The 13,241-nt window shown below is 40.0% G+C and overlaps 1 protein-coding gene across 1 annotated transcript; it reads left to right on the forward strand.

Moving 5' to 3' along the window:
* The first annotated feature begins 530 nt into the window (after positions 1 to 530).
* On the forward strand, positions 531 to 8,447 carry rab38a (RAB38a, member RAS oncogene family). Its single transcript, XM_085429874.1, has 3 exons — positions 531 to 1,037; positions 4,134 to 4,414; positions 7,178 to 8,447. The coding sequence occupies exons 1-3, from the start codon at positions 836 to 838 to the stop codon at positions 7,331 to 7,333; spliced, it is 639 nt and encodes a 212-aa protein (XP_085286000.1). The 5' UTR covers positions 531 to 835; the 3' UTR covers positions 7,334 to 8,447.
* Positions 8,448 to 13,241: the final 4,794 nt, after the last annotated feature.

Genomic DNA, 13,241 nt, shown 5'->3' on the forward strand with positions numbered 1-13,241 from the left:
GACTAAGTCAATGACTTAGGCACTTATGCTATGAAGCTAACGATATGTGAACATCACATTTTGGGTTATTTAGACCAAAATACTCAATTTTGCTCTACAAGGGCCTGATATCCACTCACGAGGACATTATATTGCTAAGGTTCTATCAAAACTTTAAACGAATATCCTCATATGTGTCTCTCATTTTTATTAGAAACAAAAATACGGTAAAAATAAATAATTAAAAAAAAAAATCTGGTAAAACTTTGTTTTTACATTCATCGGGCCCCAATATGCCCAAATATCAAAGAGAAATTAAAAATAAATGCCGTGGAAGAGTTTGGGTCTTAGGAGGTTAAGGAGCCTATGAACACGTGTACCTAATAAAGTGGCCGGGGAGTGTGTATAGGCCATTCCGTTCTTGCGCTCTGCTTCGACGAGCTGCGAAACCAAACAATGTTACCAGTGCTGACGTTTCGGTAATGATAATTCAGTTTACATAATGCAGACCTGTGGCAGGCACTGTTATGCCCCATCTTTTTTTCATTTCCATAAAGCAGGTTACATTTTGCTGACTGCTTTTATCTAAAATAGTCTGCAAATACAAAACAAGCAGTAGTAGTCAGCTAGTATAAGAGCAGTGCTGCCTCTCCAGCTTGGAGCTGCCCATCGTGAGTCACAAGGTCCAGACGTCTCTGCTTCGCTTCCCTCTGTGGGCCAGGGCGTACCTTGCCGCCCCTTCTCATTCCCAGCTCTCCCCAGCTCTCTCTGCGCTGTCCTGTGCGTCTCCCGCTATCATCCCCAGGTCTTCCCAATACGGTGGATTCATGCTCGACTCTCGCCCTCCTCGGTCGCCATGCAGAACAACCACCATAAGGAGCATCTCTATAAGATTCTTGTGATAGGCGACCTCGGGGTTGGGAAGACCAGTATCATCAAGCGATATGTCCACCACAACTTTAGCCCCAACTACCGAGCCACCATCGGCGTGGATTTCGCACTCAAAGTGCTCAACTGGGACCAGGAGACCGTGCGCCTTCAGCTGTGGGACATCGCAGGTAAACCAACTTTAACCCACCGCTCACATTAAACAGGAGGAGGTGAAACAGTTCGATAACACCGCGGGGATTGTAAGAAACGAGGATTTGTGCGATTTGTTTCCTTTTTGCCTAAAAGTGTTTTAAGTATGTTACATTTAGAAGTTATGCAAAGCAGATTATTATCAATTTATAACTTCTTTGGAAATGTGTGATTTTCTTATGCAGAAAACATGCTGGAGAGGGTTAATTAGTCTTTTAAGTGAAATTACCATAACATTTGAAATCTCTTTAATGAAAGTGACAAGCTATAATCTAAAGAAATTTCAGTTTACAATTATTTAGCCCGTTATGTCTTCATTAAATGACACACAATCACACAATGATTGTCGTTGTAAAAACCACCTCGGTAAGTGCTGTGCTAAAGCTTTCCAAATAATTAATGAAATACTTATGAGAGGTTGGCTGCTCCAGTAGAAACGACATGTTTTGTAATTTCAGGAAAATGTGTGAGATGTCTGACTATGGACTTTAAAATTATTGTTTATTTTACATTAAACAAATCATAGGTTGATAAGGAAACAAAAGCACACCAGTCCAAGATAGTTTTTTTCTTTTTACAGTTCACCCTTGTTTTTAACACACACACACACACACACACACACACACACACACACACACACACACATTCTTGTTCGTCATTTGTACCAGCTGACTCCAAATTCCTGCCTTCCAATCGCTTGGCTATGCACTCATACAATCACATGTTAAAAAGGTTAAAGTCATATATAAGATGAGCTTTTGCGCCATGTGACCTTGATGAAGGAGCATCACGATGCTCTCATGATAAATCAGTGTCGTCATAGTAACGGCGTGCCACTCTAAGATTGTTTCGAGGCTTATGCAAAACCTTCTGCACCAGCTGGTCTGTTGAGCCAGAAAATTAATAATCTTATCTAATTTGGAACGAAACATTGAGCTCATGTTCCAGCTGATGACATAATAAAAGCATGTTTATTATATCACCTTTATAATTTGATGTCATGCGGTCCCCAGTACGGAGTTTTTTTGCTCTAAATGCAGCTGTCTTACACACACACACGCACGCACACACACACACACACACACACACACACACACACACACAGTGTAACTAAACAAAGTGTTTTCACATTTTTTCCCCGAGTAGATCCCAAGTATCACACGCCTTCACTATACTTTGTAAATGTAGTAGTATATAAGTTGAATAGTGTAAATTGTCGGTAGGTGTTAGGATGCCATGTCATCAGGGACGAGGAATGGAAGTTTTTTATTTGCTTTAAAACCAAAAGTTATTAAAATAGAAATTCAAATATGTTTATGTGTCGGTTTTCAGTTTTTAAATTGCTTCTGGCGATGACAGATATCAGAAATAATACCGGCTTTTGACTGGGGTGCTGTTGGTTAAGATGACAGAAAGACTACAACAGCCTCATGTCACATGAGTGTCTGCTGAGGTTTAGAAGAATCCTCAGACCTGGTGCTCTCTCCCCTCCTGTGCGCTCTCTCTCCAGTAAGCGCAAGCAGTCATGTGTCTCAAACTCATGTGAGGGAGATTTGAGGCCCAAGCTCCTGTACACAGAAAGCTTTTTATTATGAGCCAAAGATGAGGGTCTCCCTCAGAGAAAACTGCCACAGGTCTTGCACTGTACTCATTGTGCTTCTTACACTCACCTAAAGGTTATTAAAGCCTTCAAGATGGAAGATTATCTCAAGTAAATACGCTACGTACAACCTTTTCTTGAAATATTTATGACTGCGTCTCACTTTTATGAATCTAAGAAAAAACTCACCCAGCTCTGTTATGGGATTTGGTAATGAGCTACAGTTTTCTCATGCAACAGATGTAATAAATCACTCGCTGTTCTGTGCATTTACCAAGATAAACAACTTCGACCTTTTTATCTTTGTCTCCCATTTTTCTATGCCATGCTGCCAGTGTAGCAGAGCTAACTTCACAAGCCTAGATCATGTACACATAAGAGGAAAAACCTTTAGGGTTTTGTTTCTTTGTCTTTGACTTCAGATAATTTTCAGTCTTTTGAACTTTCGTGGATTATGTTGAACTGCAGACTTACACTATTGCTGCCTTTCTATGAGCCTAAAAGGCCCCTAAGTAGTACCTATTTTGAGGAGTGAGGTTAAATATTAGCAAAGATACAATATTTGCAAACAGCTACACAGAGACATAAGTAGAAACACCCAAAGATACCTGATCTGATCTGTTGTAAAGAGATACTTAAGTTTTCTAGTGGGGCTTTTTCAAACATCCTCTATAATGTACTTGCCCAGAAAGCAGTGTGTTTGAGAAGGCCAGGGGCATAATTTTCTGCTCGACATACTCCAATGGCCGACCTGTTTCAACAAGCATCTGCCCCTAGATAAGTCCTTGAGCAAACCTTTCTGCCTCCCACCTGTTCTGCATCTGACCTTGTGGTCTGATCCATCTGTTCAAAAAAAAAAAAAAAAACCCAAAACACTGCTGTGGGACTCAAAACCCTTTTTCTTGGCATCTTCTCTTGGATGCCACGATGAGTAGACCAGTTTGATTTATGGTTATTCCACAGTGTGGAAGTGTCTTGATTTTATTCTGCGGCTGCGCAGCTGAATCTGATGGTTCTTCAGCAGAAATTATGGATGGGAAAATGTGTGTGGATACAAGATTCCAACAGGGCTTATCAAATTAATTTGACCCTCAGGAATTTTTTTTTACAGACAGTTTCACAAGCAGGCACACACAGACTCCAGAGCCATGTTTCTTTCTCCCATTCTGCCTCTTTTCCATCTGTCCCTGCTTGTCTTGTAATGGAATGGAAAAAAAATTGTGTGTCTGAAGTATCGGATGCAGGTGAAATATGTAAAGAACGCATCCATAAATACACCCAAAATGAGAAAATGGTAACATTGTTTATGTTTGCTGATAAGGTGACAGCTTTGATAGACCATTGTTATACTGATCTGTCGAAAATTTCATGATGTGCTTTAATAAAGTATGAAAAATTTAAAATGCATCACAGTGACAACAAGCAATAATCTTATGTGTGTGTGTGTGTGTCACTTTGTGTGCACGTCTTTCAGGTCAGGAGAGGTTTGGCAACATGACCCGTGTGTATTACCGTGAAGCCATGGGTGCATTCATCGTGTTTGATGTCACACGGCCTGCCTCCTTTGAGGCTGTCACAAAGTGGAAAGAGGATTTGGATTCCAAACTGACACTTGCCGACGGGAAGCATGTAGCCACTGTTCTTCTGGCCAATAAATGTGACCAGGGTCGGGATGTACTGACCAATAACGGAATAAAGATGGAGCAGTTCTGCCAGGAGAACGGCTTTGTGGGATGGTTTGAGACTTCTGCTAAGGTGAGAAAGATGACAAACAGACACACACACGAATACACGTACACACACAGTGTTTTAACTACAAGGAAACAAAGAGCAGCCTTCAACAGAGCTCTGAGGTTCAATCCCCGTGTGTCAGCAAGTCTCCTCAGATGTCCTTGGGAAGCAGCTGACTCCTTGACTCTATCAGACCTAGCACCTGATTACCCTGTGGAGATGCCACCACAGAGGCACATTCAGGATGTGAAGAGATCCTTTAAAAGTGCTGAGTTTAACAGTCCCAGTCTGTTCAGTATTTGCATATCAATCACAGAGCCCTGCTGCTTTTGCACAAGAGTCTCACAGTCGACGTTCCTTCTGTGTTATTCCAGGTCAGCTGCACTTGCATCAGGTGCTCTGTTATCCAGACAGGATGTCCAGGAGTGTTGAGGGAATATACTGGCACACTTTTTTCCACTGACTGCACAAACCATAAAAAAGTGCTTATTCTTAAGCTTACAGAGACTGTGATGCAATTTATAAAAATTATATTTTTAACCAAAACGTAACTTTCAGCTAAAATACCTAAACTGCTTACAAAATATACTTTGTTACGTTTGCTATATTCAGTCAGTCTGAAGCCTTTGTAACAAAACTTAGACTGGACTGACAGCATAGCAATAATATTTAAAGATGAACAGAAGAAATGGGATAATATATTTAAATACTGAGCACAAATAAGAAATAAAAGACAGTAAAAGTTTGATTCAAGGCTCACTCATGACGACAGAAAATAAAAATGCGGTGGGTGTATTCTGATTGTGAAATGAGCAACACACAGTGACACAGTAACACACTCAGACCTGAGTATGGCTGCTAGGAATCTCACAGCTAGGTGGTAAGAGGAGAACATAGACTGAGGTGTGAGAAAGCTTAGCCATATACGGCACTGAAAGTTCAAATAAAACTTAACAAAAACAATCAGCCACTTAACCATATACAAAATCTGTTCTCACTTTTGTTTCTTTATACAAATATTTGTACAAATCTGTGAGGTCCACAGCTGCCACAGGCCCGAAATAGATTATACTCAGTATTCTCAGCAAAGCATTATTGTCCTCTATAGTTTTAGTTGTTGTATAAATGCCATTTATACCATTAGAAAACAAAATACAATCTCTAAAATATTGTAATTGTATAAAAAGAAAAGAAAAAAAAGACCACCAAACAAGTTAATGAAGCTTTATAAAAACAATGACGATAACGTCTACAACAATAATTGTTTCAGGGGAAGAATGATTAAAAAAAACACACAGAGATAAACTGAGTATTAACTTTGCTCAAAGCCTGACATTGCAAAACAGTCGCACCTAATAAATCATCTGTCATCTTTTTTTTCACTAACCATAAATATAAATAATAATCCATCACAAATGTTAAGTAGTTCAGAGCTTAATGCCTCGAATGTTAATTGGAAACACTATATTTTACTCAGCTGATAACTGACTTTTTTGGAGCTCAGTAAACTCCAAAATTTGCAACAACAGTTTTTATTGTGAAAAACTCTGCGGAAGGAAAGAAGTGAAGCTGGCACATGATATATAATACATTTTACTTGAGCGGCACACTGCTAGATCATCAGGATATTAAAATATTAAGCACACGACTGCTGCTGCTGTAGACTTTACATGTAAGAAAATTGCATCTTTCTCATCTTTTTTCACGCTCAGCAGAACTTTTGAGTTGTATTCCTGTGGGTGGAGAAGCTTTGTAGATGATGACTTTCCTTAGAGGATCATTTAGCTGGAATGTTAAACTAGGCATCCCAATTCCTATATGAAGAAACTTTTTGGTATCATTTGTTTTATTCATCAAACTAAGGTAAAATTCCTCCTAACTAAACTTTGATAACCGGATCATGAAAAAAAGGGAAAAATGCAGCTTATTTAAATTTATATTGAAAGAGTAGCAGGGCAGGGTGAGAGACACTTCTGGAAGTTATTTCTGTTTTTATTAGAGACCTCATTTGACTACGATGACATTTCCTTTCTGAGCTACTGCAGTATCCATCAATCACACACTGTGTCATCACTGAGTTCATCTAGGTTTTTTAATTCTTTCTAAGATTAGGATAGAAAGACTCTAATGTTGAGAATTTATATAAATTAGAATTCAGGCCTGCATAATGCAGGTCTTTCTTGCATATGTAAGTGTTCCATACTGTGCAAATTGATCATTCCAGTTTTTACCTATTCCAGTATTTTTGCAATCATCTCCGATTGTTTGGGCTTTCTCTGTTTTCTCTGTATTATTGTAGAGTATTTACTTTGCAATACAAAGTGCCTTGAGGTGACTGTTGTTGGTATATGGTGCTGTATAAATATATTACATTGAAAAAAATATATATTTTTAGTGTAATCACAGGTCTCATTAGGTTTTGCTGTGGATGCTTTCGTCGTCATTTTTTTGTGTGTAAAAGAGAGATGCATTGTCATTTGTCAGTGTGTCAGACCAGAGGCAACCACTCAGAGTAAATGCAAAAATCTCTTTCCAGCTTGTGTTCACATCATTCCTGCTGACTGTTTTGTTGTGTTTCTTCCACCTCTTCAGTTTAGTGACGGACCATTTGATTCACTCAATTAACTCCACAGGTTTTTCTTCCTGCAGGCGCTTTTTTCTATCTTGTTTAGTGCCTTATAACATTGATTGATCTTCTACCTTTTCATATTCTTTGTCTTTCTTTCCCCCCTCTCCTCTATCACCCCCCCCCCCCCCTTTTTTTTTTTCTCCACTCTCTGCTTTCAGGAAAACATAAACATCGATGAAGCAGCCAACTGCTTGGTGAAGCACATCATTGCCAGTGAGAAAGACATGCTCCAGTCAGAAGTCCCAGACACCATCACGCCTCAATTAGAAAAGGACAAAGGTGGGACATGCTCCTCGTGCTTCAGATCCCAGTAGGACCTGGTAGTTGGATTCTCATTACACACAGTGTTCAGTTTGTGTGTGAGAAAGAGAACAAGGAAGAGCTCCTTTTGGCTCCTTTCGAGGTAGACGGTGTGGGTGCCAACTCCTTTCCAATCTTTAAGCTTGGGTGGGTTGGGTGTGGGGTTTGAGTGGACAGAGAGGCAGCTGGCTCAGGAAATGGATGGATTTGAGCAGAGGCAGAAAGAGAGATGGGTGCAGCTGTGTGCTCTTGTCAAAGACAAGGTCACCCTCTGGGTGACTTCAGGCCTCGACACTGCCACTTCGGCTACCATGGAGACGGAGTTAATGAACACATGCACAGAAAGGTTGTGGCAAATCACAGAATATCTGTGCTGGAGGTGTGTGGAAGTAATCACTATATGGAAGCCATGGTCGCTGCTCCTCTTTCTCTCTTCTTACTGTCGTCTCTGTTCTTTTCCTCTGCTCTCATTTTTCTCCTCTGCTTGTTTGTAATTCCTAACCCGTACCTGACGGCACGTTTGGTTTGTCACATTTTTCATGCTTCTTTCACAAGCAAGCAGAGAAAGCAAGTTAAGAATTTTTTCTCACCGACTCTCTCCCAAGCAATTCCTTCTCAATGCTAATAAGACCACAGCCACATTACATGGCTCCTTCAAATATGGCTTCATTTATTTTTAACTTTTCATGTCCATCCACTATTCCCAGTGAAGCACTGTAAAGCAGATTATTGCAATTAAAGTGCCTTTTTTTAAAGCATTTTATTTAATATCTGCAGTAGAGATATTCACTATATATTATTTACAAGCCCTCTTAATGGTGCACATTTCTCTTTCTGTTCAGCCCTAATTAAGAATTGAACTCATTTCAATTTCAGCACTTTTAAAAATAATGCTGAATGTGTGTTAATGCCCATTGTATCCCTTATTTCTATCCAGTGGTTTTCTATTAAATTTCTATCCCACTGTGATTTCTTTTATTTGTAATGTTTGTAATTATGGGATGAATGCAAACATGTATACAACTATGTACATATTATATACAGCAAACTGAGGCAGATTATACAGTAGAACCAAAGATGTATCCAGTTTTCAAAATGTTCATGTGAATAAACCGTGGCTTTACTGACGACTAGCTGTTTGTCTTCTTATTATAACATTAAAAAGTCTGTATACAACAACAAACATGGTTTAACATTCATTCTATGCACTATGATCAAGGTATAAATGACTGGATCCTAACAATTCAATAAATTAAGGATCGTGAGGGAGATGTCAGTTAAGAAGTCTGCTCATATGCTTCGCCGTGCAGTCCTGGGAGGAGGTATAACCAGACAATACAGGTTTCTGGGTTAGGTGGCAGTAACCTCTTGTTGGCAAAACAAGAAGCCTGGGCTGTGTCTAAGCAGCACATCTGACAAACCATCACTGTCAGCCTGCAGCAGTGTTTTGCTGACTATTCACACAGCCAGTGTCCTCTGGTCTGATGTGAAAAAGGGTAAATATTTGCTGTGCCACAAGAAGAATCACTCATCAGCACTGGTGATACTTGTCTTTACTGACAACAGTGGACATTGAGACTCCCCCCATCCTGCTCCACAAGGCTCTATCCTTCCTCTAATGGAATACAAAAAAAGGCATGTAGAAGAGAATTTGGTGAACGAAGTGCAAATAAAGTCACTCGGCCCAGATCAGGAGGCCTTTAAAGGCCAAGCTTAATGTAGTTTTTCTTTGTGTTTATTCTTTAAAATGGCAGATACTACAATGATTGACATGAAACCAGTTATTCAGAGTATCTGGAATCAGAGCATGCTGTAATAGATCACCGTGCACTGATTCCACCGGAGCCTATCCCAGCTGAAGTCCTATCAGGTCGCCATCTGAAATTAAATATAACAGCATGACAAACCTGGTGTCAAGCAACTCCAGGATTTAACTGATGATACAAATTTGTGATTGCATTTACTCCCCTTTGTATCATGTCTTGTAGTAAATGAAAAAGAGAATTATTGGTCATGCAAAAACCACACCTGTACTTTGTGTGTCATTCAGTTCTTTTGGTTTTAACAGTTTCATGCATTATGCTCATCTAACAGAAAAAGAATATTTTCCCAGACATCTAATGCAGATTTTATACTAGAAAAACTGGGTTTACATTTACAGAACAGCAGCTAAGGCGGGGCTTCATAGGACAGCAAGAAAAAAGAACAGAACTTCCTTTAAAACATCAACTAATGAGTTTATATGCCATTTGACTACATGATTAATTAAAGCTGATGTACATTCTTTGTTGTTCATTTGTACTGCACAAGGAACTGAACTCTGACAGCAGTTTTCAACAGCATAGCATTTTAAATTCACATGTTTAGTGTATCAAATCAAATCAGGATCACTGATGCAGTTCAAGCATACCTCATAACTATGCTTTGAATTGTATTTTTCACACTTTAACAGGAGATCAAAGACATTTCTTTTGGAGCAGGGATTTTCTCACTGTTTATGTAACACCCTGTGATAAGATTTCACAGTGAAAAGTTCAAACTGGTACATAATAGTTCTCGTGCATTGTTTTTGACCCATCATGTGACTGCTGCATACACAGAGGATTCCAATCCTCAGAGACGTTAAAGAAACAGTTTTTAATCAGATTACAGCATCTGGTCAACAATGGGCAAAGAAGGGCACTGATAAGAGAACCCTCAAAACAGAGGCGTTTTTATAAGTGGCAGTCACTGACATTTCCTCAACTTTTCTTGCTTTTTTCACTACTTTTTGAATTTTCTGGGGCCATTTTAACTACTGGTAGAATGATGTGAAACCTGGATGCTACAGAGATAGCACACATAGTTAAACTCCAGGATGTTATCATCAACATGTGCCATTGTCAGATGGTTTGCTGTGTCACCCAACACAGTCTCAAGAGCTTGGAGGAGATTCCAGGAGTCAGAAAGTTACTCTAGGAGAGCTGGACAAGGCTGTAGAAGATCCTTAGCACGACCGCTATCTGCTCCTTTGTGCAAGAGGAACAGGATGAGTACTGCCAGAGCTAAAAAAAAAACCTCCTGCAGTCCACTGTTGTGAATGTCTCTAACCAAACAATGAGAAACAGACTGCATGAGGGTGGCCCGAGGCCTGATGTCTTTAAGTCCTGTGCTCACTGCCCACAACAGCAGAGCCCACAACTGGTATTTGAAATAGAATACTACAATTGGCAGGTCCACAGTGTGCCACAGATGAGGACAGGCTCACCTTTAGCATGTGGCAGACGTAAAAGTGAGAAGCCGTGGAGAACGTTATTCTCCCTTTAGCATTGTTCAGCATGATTGGTTTGGTGGTGGGTAAGTGATGATCTGGGGATATCCATGGAGGGACACAAAGACCTCTACAGGCTAGGCAACAGAACCCTGACTCCTAAGTAAAGCGCTATACAAATACAGGCCATTTACCATGAGGAAGAACACCTCTGGACATTATGTTTCAGACCATCTGATGCTACCAGGCTGCGCCTTATTTCCTGATTACTGCATGCTGCATGTGACTGTATGGGAGTTGTTCTAACCCACTTTAACCCCCTTGGCCATGTAGCTTGTGAAACATTTGCTTATATCTTATTAAATTCAACCGGAAAGCCAAAAGAGCAAAAAGGGAACATTTTACTAGAGCTCACAACACAAGTTGTTTGGTGACTTATTTCTAAATGAGCCTTTAACCCCACAAATCTAAGCAACCATAGAGTTGATGTTTGTGGTTATTTTTCATGAATTCATTTTTCAGCACTTTTCTCCTGAAACTCACTGTCTAATTATCTCCCTCTAAAGATAACATTTTGAGCCTCGTTTAACACTGTGGTTTCTTCTAATCCTTGGGAGACAAAGACGCCGTCTGTTGTCTAGCGCTTCTCTCTCCATTGCATATTGGTTTAGAGGTTAGGCCGCGCGCTGCAGGAAGATGGTGTCACTTTCTAATTTTCAATAATTAGATCGGATTTTCAGCGTTGATGTAATAATTTGAGAGAGAAACCACGAGGAAGCGGAGGGGAGAGGTTAGGCGCAGGGTAGAGTTGTGTGCGAATTTTTTTCTTTTCTTCTGACTCAGAAGCCAACCCCTTCTCTGTACACCCACACTCTCTCTCTTCTCTTTCTCACACAGTCAAACGCACACATGCCCAGATGATCAGAAGATTTCACAGCTTTATCTCTCGCTTTCTGCTAGTCTCTAAGGCAACAAGCTACCAAGAAAGTCATAGCTTTGTTTCTCTTTACAGACTGACTCTGCCCTTGTAGTTCTCCTCTATTTCTTTTCCAATGTTACACAAAAAGGAAAAAGTAGAGGGAATAAGGAGGAAGGGATGAGGAGGAAATGGGCTGCATGTGATTTCAGGTTGGCGTAAAGTCTCTCTTTAGTCGTGTTATTTACACACTCACTAACACAAACATGCACGCTCTATTTTCACACCAATACACCAACCTGCTTCAAAAAAGTAGTGATGCTGTGTCAACTGCATGCAAAACGAGAACGCAAGAAGTTGCATAACATATATACGTATACAATTTCTAAACGGAGATTGATTTATATAGTTAGTTTGTTAGTTTTGCAAAACGTGCTCGTTCTGGATTAATTGCTGAAAAATGTTTGGGCATGTTTGCCACCGTGTTACATCACTTCTTTTGTTAGCAAACCTCTGTAAACATTTGGGAATTAAGTTGAAGTTTTGAAAGCAAAACATTTTCCCATTCTTACTTGATTTCAGCTGCTCAACAGTTTCAGACGTCCTTTTTGGTGTTTTCCAGTTGGTAATGTTCCAACTGTTTTCAGTGAATGACAGGTGAGGTCTGACTCTTCTGCTACAGAGCCATGCTGCTGTCAGCAGGATAATGAGCAGAATGTTTTTCGGTGTTGCCTTGGCATGCATTAATGCACACATATATTGTCATGGATAGTCCAAAGGATCCACAATTTGGACCCTGAGATTTTTTTTTTTTTGGGGGGGGGGGGCGGTATTTTATTTTGTTTTACTTTATTATTGTTAAGTGTTTGTATTGTAGCCTCTAGCTTAAGTTTACAGGAATTTCTTCTTCGGCTTGCAAAGCAACAAATCCCACAGAGGTGTAAAAAACTGATGTGCATTCAACTTGGCAACGTGTTGTCAGGTGAAAAATCACCCTCAAGAGATAAAGGATATTCATACTGTATACAGTATAAGTATAAATAAATTATAAATGCTGCAATAAAGCAGCCACAGAAAAAATACAGGCATAGAGCTCAGTTGTAGTGCTACTACATAATCGATAAACACTGAGAGAGGTGTTGGAAGTGGAGGCTGTGGCAGGCTTACTTTGGCTGTGAATTAAACACACAGTAAAAGAAAATCAATAGTAGGAGCCAGGAGAGACTCTGGATGAATGAAAATAGTGGCTGCACCTCCAGCTCTGATCTTTGTGTGTTTCTCTCTCTCTCTCTCTCTGTGTGTGTGTGTGTGTGTGTGTGTGTGTGTGTGTGTGTGCCCGTGTGACCTCACAGTAGCAAAAGTTTCAGTGAATTTAAAATATAGTGCTATGTGGACTCTCAAAGACTTGCTCCGAATGACTAATCATTCACAACCAGTTCAGCCTGAGAGTGACTCTGATTCAATACTAGACTTAGTGCACTCTCCCTGTGTCTCTCTGTCTCACACACACACACACACACACACACACACACACACACACACACACACACACACACACACACACAACACAATTGATTAAACTTGAGGATTTGTTTACACATCATAGGATAGCAGATCCTATTTGAAATGTCTGCATGAGGTTTGTCTGCGCTTTTCCTCGCCAGCACTCGTTTCAGTGCTTTTAGAATTGATGGCATTTTTAAGGAGCTGTTTTGTTTGCTCTTCAGAAGAGCATTCGTATGTCAGTGAAAATCAG

This window comes from Copadichromis virginalis, linkage group LG14, assembly GCF_057382275.1.
Source record: "Copadichromis virginalis isolate Kocher_CV1m ecotype Utaka linkage group LG14, C_Virginalis_male_GT1.1, whole genome shotgun sequence".
In the NCBI taxonomy this organism is placed as follows: Eukaryota; Metazoa; Chordata; class Actinopteri; order Cichliformes; family Cichlidae; genus Copadichromis; species Copadichromis virginalis.